Raw genomic sequence first — 13479 nt, 5'->3', positions numbered from 1 at the left:
GCATCCGAGTGTTCACAATTCTCTTGTTTTTTTACGTCAGTGCGCTGGTATTAAATATGCTGGTATCCCGTTGTTGGTTGCACCGGCAACAAAGGGGATCTGCAGAAGCTGTCGCGATGAAGCAGAGATGGCACGATATTATACAGTGATGTCAGTTTTCACAGCGGTAAGACTTAGAGAATTTAGTTGCAATAAGCAGACTATTAATCGCATGAAATTGAAATCATGAGGCATAGCGCTGTGATACGAGAAGGGCGGAGGAGAAAGGTGAATTGGAGTTTTTGGTGATACACTAGCCTAAGTATTGTAGGAAAAACTAAACTAACAACGCCCGTTTACACGAAAAGACGAAAAGTGGTTGGCATTAGATCTCCATACTTGAATGCTACAACCACATATCCATTAAAATCTCATGCATTTCCAAAATGAATGCATATATGTATCTTGCGCCGCCGTGGGGTGAGCTGCATACATATGCGAGGCTGGGTGGACCAACTCAGTCCTCAATGTGTCCCACCTACCATTCTGGGCCTTTTAAATCCAGCGGTAGCCGTAGCATTCGATGGCCATCTTCAGTTGGAGTGGGCAGCCGCCCTCCTCGGATGTTTATCTGGAGAGACTGGTGGAGCATCCGTGGTGCTGCCAGTGTAGCATCACGTTCATTTCGCATGGTAACAAATTCCTTTTCTGTGATGCCGTCCTTGAGATGCTTGTTTTGCTCTCTGTGTTCGTGAACAGTCATGTATGCCCTGGGGCCGCTGCGTCCTTGCGGGGGATAATCATGGCCAGTCCATATCTTGACATTATCTGGCAAGCTGAGCAGCTTGCGACCTGATGAGTAGAGACTGTCGGCGCTGCCGCCAGGGAAATCGCAGCGCGCAGTGCCAATATCGGCATTGAAAACAGAATCACCACAAAAGACGTTATCTGGAGGCGGTAGTCAGTAACCTAGAATAAGCTGTAGTTAAAAGTAGTGGCATCTTACCTCCGACCTTGTATCCCATATGATCAGGAGTATGACCAGGGAGATGCATCGCCATGGCTTGTAGATCACCAATCTCAAATTTCTCGTCATCGTCGAGAAGATGATCAAAGACGACTCCATATTGTTCCTCTGGAACCCCATATCGCTGGCCAAAGAACTTTTGCACTTGACCAATCCGCTTGCCAATAGCAACGGATGGACTGTATCCCTGCTCCTGACCCAGGCGGCGCTGCAGGTATGATGCCGCGGTGAGATGATCTGCATGGACATGGGTTTCTAATACCCAGTCGACCTTGTATCCCTTCTCCTTGACCAGGGCTAGCAATGAGTCGGCGGTGCGTGTTGTAATGCTTTGAGTTGCGCGATCATAGTCCAAGACAGGATCAATTATGGCAGCGATGTTTGTGGACGGGTCAGCCACAACATACTGCCATGTACCAGTATCTTGTTCAAACACGTCATGAATGATGGGCTCCGTGGCCTTTTGAGACGCTGTGGTGGACGACATGTTTCTAAATGTGCTCAAGGTTTGAGGTTTCCCAACACTTGCCGTGCTGCTTGAGACTAATCCAGGGCGGAATGATGAATATCTGCGGTTTTGACCAAGGGGACGAATGTTGCAGCTGCTGAAGCACCTGGTATGTGATAAAGGACGCGTTGCTGAAGTTGGAGTGAGATTCAAGTCTGCTGCCAACTGCTTTCTGCAGGCCGGAATTCGACATCGAAGAGACATTCTAGATGTTTTATAGCCCGTGTTGTGTGATGGTTGTTGTCGCCCTCCTTGTCTTACCTTGCGTCAGCTCAAGAGGGATGCAGCTCAAGAGCCCGGTAGTGACGGGGACGTGTTTAATAACCTAGAATCGAATTGCCGTGTCTGAAGCCCGAAAGCTGAGGTCATGCCACATCTCATCCGAGCTGCTCCGTGTGTTCGGCGAGTCACGCTCGAGGTCGGCGATCCTCTCAAGTATGCTTATCCCGTCAGCGCCGCCACCGAGTTCCGGCCGGAAGATGGCTCTTGGCCAGTCGCCGGATCTTGGGCCACCTTCTCGGCTCGTCGCTACGGGCGGCCGGTAAATCCTCGGATCTGTTGCATTTCTGATGAAGGCCGGAAGTCGGGGATTGGAGACGGCTGGCGGTGGTTAGTCGATGGCGCGATCGGTGATTATTCATCCTGGCCTGCAGAGCTTTTGTTGAAGCTTGAGTTTTAAGTTTCTTGGATACTTTTCTTTCTTACAGGGCTTATTCTCATCTTGTTTTCTTCTCTGGGTGGTTTACTTTTCTTCTCTTTGCCTACTCTTTTCCTTGGTGGTTTTACTTCTTCATCTTCACCATGTTCCAAGCACGCTCAATGTCTCTAGCTTGCCGAGCTGCCAGCCGTTCCGCTTCTCGGAGCTTCGCAACTGTTTCCAATGTCTCTCCTGGCCGGAGTCATCGAGTTGTTGTAATTGGAGGCGGTGCCGCTGGCCTGGATATTAGCCACAAGCTCCTTCGATCTGGCAAATTCTCCCAGGATGACATTGCTGTTGTTGATCCCGCAACGTGGCACCATTACCAGCCCGGGTGGACCCTCGTGGGCGGTGGTCTCAAGACCAAGGAGGAGCTGCGAAGGCCTCTAAACAGCCTTGTTGACCCCAGGTTCAAATTCTATAACGACAGCGTTGCTGGCTTCTCACCTGATGATAACTCAATTACACTGGGCAAGGGCGACAAAGTCACCTATGAGCAGCTGGTTGTTGTACCTGGCATCGAGATTAACTATGGTAGCGTCAAAGGCCTCTCCGAGGCTCTAGCGGACTCAAGAAGTTCCGTCTCGACCATTTACAACTACGACACGTGCGACAAGGCATACGACACTATTCAGAGACTTCAGAAGGGCACTGCCATTTTCACTCAGCCTGCAGGACCCATCAAGTGCGCAGGCGCTCCTCAAAAGATCTTGTGGCTCGCTCTGGATTACTGGAAGCGCGCGGGTCTCTATGACCCCAGCAATCCCTCCGGCTCTGCCATCCAAATCAGCTTTGCCACCGGAATGCCTGTCATGTTCGGCGTTGCCAAGTATAACGCCGCGCTGGAACAGCTCCGCAAGGAGAGAGGAGTTGAGGGATTATTCCAGCACGATCTCGTTGCCATCGACGGCAACAAGGCCACTTTTGCTCTGCCGGATGGAAAGGAGGCCGTCACAAAGCAGTTTGATCTTTTGCACGTTGTGCCCAAAATGGGTCCTCATGCCTTCGTTAAGAACAGTGCTCTGGCGAACGAGGCTGGTTATGTTGATGTTGATGACGGCACAACTCGCCACAAGAAATACCCAAATGTCTGGTCTGCTGGCGATGCATCCAGTCTTCCCACATCCAAGACTGCGGCCGCCATTACTTCACAGACACCCGTTCTCGTTCAAAACCTGTTGCAGACTATGGAGGGCAAAGCCGCCGAGGCAACCTATGATGGATATGCCTCATGTCCTCTGTTGACGGAATACGGCAAGGTCCTCCTTGCTGAGTTCAAGTATGGAGGAGTACCAAAAGAGACTTTTGGCGACTGGTTTGGTATTGACCAGGCAGTTCCTCGGAGATCCTTTTACTACCTGAAGAAGAACTTTTTCCCGTGGGTTTACTATAACCACATGGTGAAGGGAACCTGGGGAGGACCGAAAGGCTGGTCCAACTAGGTAGCCAGCTTCTTGTAAAAGACACAAATTGTATTCTAGGTCATTTAAAAGCACTGCATTTACAAATTTATAACGATTCAGCCGTATGCATTTGTCCCAACTCAGAATGTCCTTTTCTTAGCGCTATGCTAATCTCTCGTCTGGCGCTCATAACTGTCAGCTGGTTGGGCCAGCAAACAGTCACAAGAAAAAATAGCCAAGGTCGAGATCACCCGAATATGGCATAAAATAATTTAAGTTACTTTACCAGAGCGCAGAAGGATTCAAGGCCTGTCCATTGTCTCACACCCAAAGACTATTGCATGAAATTTGGCTTGTAAAATGAATGCCGACCGAGCTAAGGCAGGGTGGGTTACTACGAAAACTCATAACCCGATGAATACGATACTCAGCCTCACATTGCCGATAAGTGACAAAACAACGGATCAGGAGGTGATAAAACAGGGAATTATTTAAATTCGGTGTGAATATCTTCCATATTAAAAGTAAATTACTCTGCATCATTTCTCAAAACACAGTTCGAGTTGATTCCCACGATATAAAGACCTGTTTCTTGGTTATCGGCAACCTCGCTAGACTGTCGACACCAAAACACCCCTATTATTTACTTGAAACCAAATGGCCTTAAATAACCCAACTGTTGGTCAGGAATACGACGAAATCAAGGGAGATGAAGAACATATTCTTCTTCTGCCAGGAGGCAGACAGTTGGCCTACACTTACAACGGTCCTACCACTTCCCGGACCATTGTCATATTCTTCGTCGGAATCATGAGTGTCGGCACATCTGCTCACGTCCCTGAGCCGTTTCGTGAGAAACAGGCTCTTTGGATCTCCCCAACGCTCTCGGGCATGGGAAATTCGAGCAATCGCGATCACTCAGTGCCGTACCATATTACGTTGGCTAATGATATGAATGCACTTCTGAGTCACTTTTATCCCACCGGAGACTTTGACGTTTTATATCTTGCAGGTGGTTCATACGGCACTGTTCAAGCGCAAATGCTATACGGCGCACCATATGACCTCTTTCCCTTTGGTCGAAAAATTGTCGGCTGTCTTTTGCTCAGCGGCTTCTCTCCGCTCAAGTATCATGTAGGATACGCAAAGAAAATTAACTGGCACAATTGGTTTTCTTTCGGGCCGCCAACGAGAATCATCCCATTCCGTTTACTGCAGCATCTGTTCAAGATTGCCATTGGATCTAAGCTGCACTCTGTCGACGGCGCAACGCATTTTCTCAAAGACGCGATATTCGACAAGATGGATCACGAGGAGAAACAAATATTTGACGAATGGCTGCAAAAGAACGACTTCACAGAACATACAGTTATTCGCGAAATGGCAGAACGCACGGTCAAATGCTGCAACAACTGGGATGGTTTCATGGAAGTATCCGACATCATTCATTCTGACTGGGGATTTGATCCCCGTACTTTGGACGCAGAGCACTCTACAAAGCCCGTGCTGGTTGTGGGATCTAAGAAGGATTACATCGGAGGAGGGACTAATGATTGGCTTGTAGCCAACTATAAGTGTGCGAGGCTCAAGTTGTTACCTGGAGGCCACATATCATCGTTATTTTTCATGGATGAGATATCCAAGGAGATGATTGAGGATGCCTGCCGCATCTGAAAAGTGTAACCGAATGAATTCAATAGTTGTGTTACATAATACTACAGTACAACTTTGCTAAGCTTACACAAACATCCGTCGAGGAGACCGAACAGCCGGGGAGAAGCCCGGCTTCGGACGGCTAGCTCCAAAATCGTGATTTGCCATCTCACCGACGGTGAAGAGAAGAAGGTGTACTGTGTATGAAGGCTGACAAATGCGGATGTATGTCACCCATCTTCTTGAGCTTGCCTGCAGTTAGCCTAGTCAAGCCAGCCACAGTTGAATTGCTAGACCTTTTTTGCGACGTTAGTTCGAGGGCCGTGTAAGACGATTAGTGGCACAGACGTATTTACCCAACCAACAAGATGAACGGGATCACGGTCAGTTGGGCATTGTTTGCGCGAAATAGTCTCTGCTAGACTCGTGGTGGGCTGACTCGCTTTCTCGCTAACTTGTCATTTATCTAGCAAAAGAGTCTCCACTTGATGTATTCACACAATGAGAGTAGTCATAAAATATTCACACTGTCCCATCAGATGCGGAACTTTCCATCTCTTGCCGGCCTCGTTTTCTGGTTGCTTGGGTAAATTATGTTCGTGGCTATCATCAATAGTAGACACAAACTTTCAGCAAAGATGCCATTGGAAGTCGAGACAGGAAACCTAGCGGCGTGTATAATTCTGGGTAAAAGGGTTGAGGGTTAGGTCACTCGAGCATAGAGTGAATCGATCACAAGGATGGAGCAGTCAAGGTAATTATATGATTTGAAATATGCGCTGGATCTAAGCGCAATATGTATTCAAGCCTGTCGTGTCAAACGAGTGTAGGCAGGTTCTATAAAACTTTGTACAAGAATATTTGTAATGATATATAGTTGGACAATTTATATACGGATGAAAGAAGGACCATATATAAATCTCAATAACAAAAGAACGCAACCTCTATAAGCCATGCTTATGAGATATCAAGCCATTTAGTGGCAGGTGCTGGTAGCAAGGGTCCAACCAGTGAGACGGTTGGCGACGTCAGAAGCGTAGCAAGCAGTGCTGCCCAGGCCATTGTCGAGGTTGGTGTAATCAGCAGATCCGCTGTTGTACAGACGAGAAGTGGCATAGTAGGCCTGGCTACCCTTGTTGCCAACCTTGCCCTCAGCCTGAGACAGGAGCTTCTCAAGGCCAGGGCCCTCGGAGGTGCCAGCAACACCGTCGTTGATCATGAGGCTGATGGTGGATGAGGGGCAGGGGTTGATGCCGAAGCAGCTACCGGCTCCGTTGTGGGACTGCATGAGACCGGGGTTGGTGACACCGTTGTTAGTGGTGGGAACACGGACGCAGCCCTTGCTCTCCTGCATCATGATGGCGAGGATGAAGCGCTCGTCGACACCGGTGGACTTGGCAGTGGACTTGATGGCGTTGGCGATATCCTGGATCTCGGAATCAGAGTCATCACCGACCCAGCCGTTCCAGACGCAGGACTTCTGCATGAGGGGAACGTTGGCGTCCCAGAGCTCATCCCAGGTGCCCCAGGCATCCTGAGAAGGCCAGCCAGCGGCGGAAGATCCGTCACCCTGGTAGAAAGTGTACTTGTCTGCGATGCCACGCTTGGTTGCGCTGCTGGTGGCAGGAAGAGCAGAGCCGACGGCGGCAAGGCCGGTAACAATGATGGCAATGTTGGCGAACATTTTGAAGTGTTGATTGAGATATATATGGAAGAAAAGGAGAGAATGGACTATTTGAGACCAAGGGTATCAATGGTTGAATTTAGAAAGAAAGGAGTGTTTGAAGGAAAGTGTTGAAGTAAAGGAATGGAAGTAGAATGACTGGATGAAGGAAAAAGAAAACAGTCTGGAGAGAGGAAATTACTCTGCCTTTTATACATGAATCCATCTCCATTGATGCCTACATTTTCCTAGCGGAAAATGTCGTCCACGCACGATCCGTACTGAAGCAGGAAGGCAAACGCCATCTTTTAGAACAAGAAAAGAAGAAGAAAATTCTCTCAAGATGGCAAATGGAAGGGCCGAGAGGGAAACTGCAGTAACAATGAGAAGGCCGATATGCGAAGAGCGACACCGAGGGCCATGCCCCGGCATAAACCCATAAACCCCTTGGTAGCGTCGGGGGCCAATCTAAAAACGCCACCCCAAGGGTCCTTTCCCAAACGAAGGTCCGGCTTGCAGCCGACTCGTTGGCAGTGGATACAAAGGATTCTTGTAGCGTGAAATCCACGTGGGATGAAAGGGGAAAATGTCGCAATCACCCGCTGTCAATTGTCGTGGAATATCTGTTCGTGATTCTACCGCAGCTTCGACGAGCCGTGTAAGTCAACCTTCTTCACATATCTCGCCCATAATGAACATCTCTGCTTCGAGAATTCTCCTTTGTCTGAAATTACCGACTGTTCTATCAAAATTAGAAAAAGAGAAAAACTATGCAGTGATAGAGGGGTTGTTATTCATGACATTGTATATCAAATCCATACTAGTAGCATGTCGCCAACACCCAACACTGAAATGTTCCTGAACGGGGGTTTCAGAATCTTTCTATGTCAACCTGTGCAGTGGCGTTTAGAAGGCCACTAGAATGGACAAGTGGATGCGCAACTGGCGAATCGGTGTTGGTGAATCCCACAATCCTGCGCGAGGCGTCAACGTTCTCGAATTAGAGGCGCCCTCAGTCATTTGTTCCTGGCTAAATGGGCTCCCCTGATTTTTTTTCTCCGACACCAAACCGATGGGTTATCGGTCCTGGGTCGGGAGCACAAATCGGGAACACGATTCATACCTTTTCATTGTGAGCGAGTCATCCATTCAACTAGAAAGGTTCTGGAGGACAATGGTCGGCGATGGCGCCTTCTAGATGGAGAAGTAGCCAGGGGAAGTTTGGCGCCTCGAACTGGAAAGACAGTTACGCCCTTCTATGGCATCACAATGACCATTACACTGTTCTTTCGAGAAGGATATTCGTAAGGTTACGCTCTAAAAAATTTCTCAGCTTACTCTGTGTGAGTTCAGATGATTCAAGCGCCTGGATGGGATGAAAATTTTCGGCTTATTGGCCCCAGATTGAGAGGGTCTACTCAGATTCGGGAATTTCTTACCCATACTGGGGTAGAGAGCGGACCGAAGGTGCCGGAGTAGCTAATGCAACGAGGCCCGAGGCCGTCCTCGTATTCACGAAGATCATACAGGGAACCTCGTTGTAAAGAATCTGGGGTAGGGAGCACGAAATCGACCGTTGTTACAGATTCTCGGGAGATCGCGTTACTTACCGTTGTTAGACGATGCAAATATCTGCTCGAACCACTTCTTTCCACTTCCATCGCAACGTGTTGGCGATATCACCGATTATGACAGATTATACTGGCAATATGCGCTTGACAACACCTACAAGGCATTTCCGGATCTCCGACGTTGCCACGGTACATGGAAAATTTTCCACTGCTACATCATTGCTCGCGTGACGAAATCGGCCAAAACTGGCACTCGTTTTTGCATAACTCCATTCACCGAGAGCAAATTTTTTGCGAGTCCTATTGAACCATTTGGCGACTTGACAGGCGCCCCGTGGCGTTTGCCCCTGGCCAGTTTTGCCCGAACAAGAGACATTATGTCTGGCATGGTTCCTTATTCGGCAGAACCGATTACAGTGTCAACGCCACTCAAGCAGCGCCTTCTAAGGGAGGGTGTCCAGGGCGGTAAAATTGAAGTGAGGCCTCTTAAGCGCGCTTAGTATGAGCGTACTGTACGGAGCCCAAAGAATTTCGAAGCCATCGAGAAGAAGAGGAGACGTAGTGAATAACCATTACCGAATACAGTAATTCAGCCCGAAAAGTTTTACACAAAAGACCTACAGTGTGTGTTCCCTTAAATACGGTATGCGGAGCATTTTCCAGTATTGGGCCAACCATCCACCATTGTTGCCTCCCATTCGCTAGCGTGTCCCATTTTACTGATGAAAGGCAAATGCTATACTCCGTACGCTATAAATCTTTTCAGAATGTCACTCGGCGGATGAACGGAATCAGTCAAAACTGGAATCAAGTTGAGCAAAGGGAAAAAAGAGGCGAGCAAACTTGAAGATAGAGGAGCACCGGCTACAAAGGCCGGCCCGAAGTAAATCCGAATGTCTATCCAATCATATAGCATGCTTTGGCGTTTGCAAAATATAATGATGGAAATGGATTACCAATCCCTAGACAAAGACACAGGTGTGGTATGCTGTATTTCCCTCTTCAGGATAGGTAACCAGTCTACTTCTCTTCTTCTTCTTCTTTTAAGCAAAATAGATGAAATAAGAAGAATTATCCATTGATCTTTTGTTATTTTCTTTTCTGCATACATACTGCGAATATCACTTTGGACTGTTAACAACGTGAGCTTATGCTCTCGCCAATCTCCCAGTATAGGGTATTGACTTTCACGTTGACTAATGCGTCGGTCTTCATATTACGGATGTTGATACATGCAAATGCGTATCTAAAATGTCGAGATTAGGTGTCATGCGTCGCGAATTGCGTTTCAAAGACTATGAAATGAAAAGCAAAACTCCTCAGCAGCATTGCTTCCATTTTTATGGGCACTAATAGGGCTAAGGCAAGGTTGGGTTATTATGGCATCTACTTCTTTCGCTGCTGCAGCGCTATAGAAACAGACAACGAAATAGAGTAATTTCAGCTTCAGCGGAGATGCTAATGGCCAAGCCCATCTTGATCATTTACTTTTGTCTCATCAGGTTTTTGTCTTTTTTTTCTCCTCTTCTCCTCTCCCATTCTTTTGCTCTCTACTTTACCAATTGATCAGCTGAATCAATAGTCACGGCACGCTTGCGGATTTAAGTCCGCAGCATGGTCGCCGCTCGGCATCACTGACTCACAGAATCAATTGCGGACATCAGGCCGCATAAGTCACCTCCAAATAATAATCAGGATGCTCCTTTCCCCATGTTAACATGGAGTTATTTTGTCGTTTCCTAAGGTCTGCGCTTTCATCTTCAATTGATCCGCATCAAGCTTATTGAGAGTCCGCATCCAGAAAGAGTAAAAGCGGCTGACAGCTGACAACTTTTAGCGAAAAAAGGTCTAGTGAACAAGAGGCGGCGCATTTCGAGAAAACACAAACTCCGCCCCTTCTGTTGTTTCTTGGGGTAATTCCCACAATTTCCAACTCATGCCGAGGCCTGATCGCTCTTCTAAGTAGCATTCGATGACACAACATGGAATCCGGAACTCATCTTAATCCCGATAATGCAGTTCAGGGGATGCGGAGGAATTGAATTATTGAATTGCTCCTTGATCTATTGGAAGATCCCAATGACGAAACAAGGAGCATCTCTATGTATATATGGGACTCTTCCTCTTGTCTTCTAGATATTCTTGAAATCGACAACTAGAAACATCTTAGCACTGAATAAGACTTTAAACAATCTGCCATGAAGTCCACACTGCCGTTCGTTTCTTGGCTAGCCTTGGCCAAAGGCGCCATCGTTCATCAGCAACCGCTACCAACGGTAGACCTTGGTTATCAAGTCCACCGAGCAATCTCATTCGATGTAAGACTTTAGAATAGAGTTTTACATAGCGGGAGCGTTGCTGACCATCCATATAGGAAACCATTAAAGCCTACAACTTCACAAACATTGCCTTTGCCGAGCCTCCCCTAGGTTCTCTGAGGTTCAATGCGCCGGTTCCACCCAAAGGACGTAAATCGGGCATTCAAGATGGAAGTGTTGGCAAAGTCTGCCCACAGGCGTTTCCTAATTGGCTGGCAATGTCCTCGGTATTCACTACGGCTTTTGCTGCGAACCAGACGTCATCATTCAACGTGACGCAAACAGAAGAGTTGCTCTCTCAACTACCACCACAGGCGCCTGATGGTCGAACTACAGAAGACTGTCTTGTTCTAGACGTTTTGGTCCCACAAAAGGTGTTCAATGCGAAGCGTAGTAAGGCTAGCAAAGGAGCCCCGGTTTTGGTATGGATATATGTGAGTAGCACTGCCGTTATTAGACTCTTTAAAAGAGACATTAGACTGATACTTTGGCTAGGGTGGTGGATATATCCTTGGGGATAAGACAATGATGGGGGTCCCGAATGGAGTCATGGCCGCAACTCAAACAAAGGGTAGCGACGGCGCCATCTGGGTTGCTATGAATTACCGTCTTGGCGCTTTTGGATTTCTCTCTGGCCCCACGTTTCTGGAGCAAGGTGGCGTTGCGAACGCTGGGCTTTTAGACCAGAGACTTGCACTTGAATGGGTTCAGAAGAATATCCACTTGTTCGGAGGAGATCCCGATAACGTAACCGTTATGGGTGTTTCTGCTGGTGGCGGATCGATCATGCACCAAATCACGGCCTATGGCGGGCAAAAGCCTGCTCCCTTCCGTCGAGCTATCCCCCAATCGGCCGGCCTTGTCCCAGTACCTGGAAATAAGAAAGCAGAGCAGGCGTTCGATGGGTTCCTCGAGCTTCTGAACGTTACGACGCTGGCTGAAGCACGGGCCTTGTCTTCGGAGAAACTGATAGCTGCGAATGCGAAGCAAGTCAGCACTGCTCCCTATGGCGTTTTTGTACATGGTCCAACGGTTGACGGATCTTTTGTGCCGGGAATGCCCTCAAAGTTGTTTCTCCAAGGCTCGTATGCTAAGGATATAGAGATCATTTCCACTTTCAACGCCAATGAGGGAGTGCTGTTCACCGACCCTGCTGCCTATAACGACGAGACGTTATTCAGGAAGCAGATTCAAGACATCTTCACCACTTTATCTAGCGATGATGCCGACTTTATCTTTGAGACGCTTTACCCTACCAAATACGATGGATCTATGCCGTACACCAATTCCTTAGGGCGAGCGCAGTTAGTCATTGCCGAAGCTTCATTCTTTTGCAACCAAAACGCAATGGCCAAGGCTGCCCAAAAACAAGGCGTGGCTGCATTTGGGTTTCAAAACTCCATCTGGCCAGCAATCCATGGATCTGACCAACGTTATCTTTTCCCTTCAGGCCCGACGACAGCTGCGGACGCCCAAGTTTCGAGCGTTATGTGGGATATCATTGCTGGATTTGTCAACAATGGCTCCCCGATCAAACCACCAGTTCACGGCGTCTCGATTCCGGCATACGGGAAGAGTGATTCTATTCTAAATTTGCGAGATAACGCTTACTCGATTATTCGCGACCCAACGACAAACGCAAGATGCGATTGGTGGCAAAAGGCCCTGTACTACTGATCGATCTTTTATGCTTATGCTGGAGTAGATATCCAGCATCCTATTTACTCCAGTGCCAAGTGCCAAAACAAGAAGGAAGCGCCTTTTGTCTGACATGCATTGAATCACGGCAAAAAGAGTTGGATATAACCTCGGCATCATTTAATAGCTGGGTTGACATTCAGACTCTGGAAGCTTTTCTTTTTTCTGAGGCACCAGAACCTGGCGTAGTAGAAAGCAGTGTATTTGTACTTGTTATCTCATGTTTTTTCTTCTTTGGTTTACTATAGATCTAAGCTTAGGGTAGCGGCGAATTAATATGTCTTTGTATGCATAAGGTTGTGAACCGTTCTATCTAGCCGCGCCAGAGTCATCTACAGGGAAGAGAGCTAACCTCTCCTTTTCCCGCTTCGGCAACTCGTCTATGTCTAATGATGATGCCCCGCGTAATTGAAGTTCGAGATCTCTTAGCTCTCGTAAGAAACCCGGATTGGGCGATGCCTGTGGACGAGCGCGCACAATCTGACCTAGCGCTACTCTCAATGACATGTTTTGATGCTTCATCAGGTATGCCGTAACAACTGCTGGAGACCGTGATATGCCGGCTGAACAGTGTACCAAGATCCTTCCCGTGCCGTTGTTTGACTGCAGCGCCGTCTCAATGATGTCGCAAGCAGTGTCACAAATCTTGGCAATTGACGAAGATGGAGAGTCGGTGATGCTTACGCGGTCGTAAACAACTCCTGGGACCTTACTTGACGGGCTAGCGCCAATGCTCAAGACATGCGATATTGAGTTTGTCTGCAGCAATTGGACAGATGAGGCTGCAGAGACCGGCCCGATAAAAATAGATGGAGGGAACACCAGTGAAGTGGAGTTGTGTTTCTCTCGCTTGCCCATCTCGACGAGTTAGCAAGCAACACGAAAGAGGACAATCGTCATTGCCGATTGTGGTGAAATGTCGGGCTCAAAACGCGGCAAAGGCTCAAGCTCAGCATCCGGCT

The 13479-nt window shown here is 48.0% G+C and overlaps 7 protein-coding genes across 7 annotated transcripts; 4 read left to right on the top strand and 3 right to left on the bottom strand.

Moving 5' to 3' along the window:
• Positions 1-517: 517 nt before the first annotated feature.
• Positions 518-1493, bottom strand: M431DRAFT_99532 (hypothetical protein; the record flags this gene model as incomplete). Its single annotated transcript, XM_024925163.1, has 2 exons — positions 518-927; positions 986-1493. The coding sequence occupies 2 exons, from the start codon at positions 1491-1493 to the stop codon at positions 518-520; spliced, it is 918 nt and encodes a 305-aa protein (XP_024768254.1).
• A 667-nt stretch (positions 1494-2160) lies between these two features.
• Positions 2161-3737, top strand: M431DRAFT_513592 (hypothetical protein). Its single transcript, XM_024920056.1, has one exon. The coding sequence runs from the start codon at positions 2316-2318 to the stop codon at positions 3651-3653; it is 1338 nt and encodes a 445-aa protein (XP_024768253.1). The 5' UTR covers positions 2161-2315; the 3' UTR covers positions 3654-3737.
• A 468-nt stretch (positions 3738-4205) lies between these two features.
• On the top strand, positions 4206-5319 carry M431DRAFT_21230 (hypothetical protein). The gene has a single exon (XM_024913466.1). The coding sequence runs from the start codon at positions 4272-4274 to the stop codon at positions 5286-5288; it is 1017 nt and encodes a 338-aa protein (XP_024768252.1). The 5' UTR covers positions 4206-4271; the 3' UTR covers positions 5289-5319.
• Positions 5320-6243: 924 nt separating this feature from the next.
• M431DRAFT_525321 (hypothetical protein) lies at positions 6244-6951 on the bottom strand (the record flags this gene model as incomplete). The annotated part of the gene is made up of 1 exon (XM_024920614.1): positions 6244-6951. One exon carries the CDS (start codon positions 6949-6951, stop codon positions 6244-6246), a length of 708 nt encoding a protein of 235 aa, XP_024768251.1.
• A 1163-nt stretch (positions 6952-8114) lies between these two features.
• On the top strand, positions 8115-9001 carry M431DRAFT_487564 (hypothetical protein; the record flags this gene model as incomplete). The annotated part of the gene is made up of 3 exons (XM_024916489.1): positions 8115-8234; positions 8264-8273; positions 8550-9001. 3 exons carry the CDS (start codon positions 8115-8117, stop codon positions 8999-9001), a joined length of 582 nt encoding a protein of 193 aa, XP_024768250.1.
• Positions 9002-10115: 1114 nt separating this feature from the next.
• M431DRAFT_546620 (hypothetical protein) lies at positions 10116-12795 on the top strand (the record flags this gene model as incomplete). Its single annotated transcript, XM_024921224.1, has 3 exons — positions 10116-10118; positions 10876-11253; positions 11315-12795. 3 exons carry the CDS (start codon positions 10116-10118, stop codon positions 12494-12496), a joined length of 1563 nt encoding a protein of 520 aa, XP_024768249.1. The 3' UTR covers positions 12497-12795.
• On the bottom strand, positions 12768-13416 carry M431DRAFT_127979 (hypothetical protein). The gene has a single exon (XM_024912351.1). It carries the CDS (start codon positions 13373-13375, stop codon positions 12827-12829), a length of 549 nt encoding a protein of 182 aa, XP_024768248.1. The 5' UTR covers positions 13376-13416; the 3' UTR covers positions 12768-12826.
• Between the last annotated feature and the right edge of the window lie 63 nt (positions 13417-13479).

The sequence above is a fragment of the Trichoderma harzianum genome, assembly GCF_003025095.1.
Source record: "Trichoderma harzianum CBS 226.95 unplaced genomic scaffold M431scaffold_24, whole genome shotgun sequence".
Classification (NCBI taxonomy): domain Eukaryota; kingdom Fungi; phylum Ascomycota; class Sordariomycetes; order Hypocreales; family Hypocreaceae; genus Trichoderma; species Trichoderma harzianum.
Note: the sequence above shows the minus strand (reverse complement) of the source record. Positions and strands in the feature narration are given on the sequence as shown.

Excerpts from the sequence above, each read along its gene's own strand:
- M431DRAFT_513592 (XM_024920056.1), top strand. The coding sequence starts at position 2,316 with ATGTTCCAAGCACGCTCAATGTCTCTAGCTTGCCGAGCTGCCAGCCGT.
- M431DRAFT_21230 (XM_024913466.1), top strand. The coding sequence starts at position 4,272 with ATGGCCTTAAATAACCCAACTGTTGGTCAGGAATACGACGAAATCAAG.
- M431DRAFT_127979 (XM_024912351.1), bottom strand. The coding sequence starts at position 13,375 with ATGGGCAAGCGAGAGAAACACAACTCCACTTCACTGGTGTTCCCTCCA.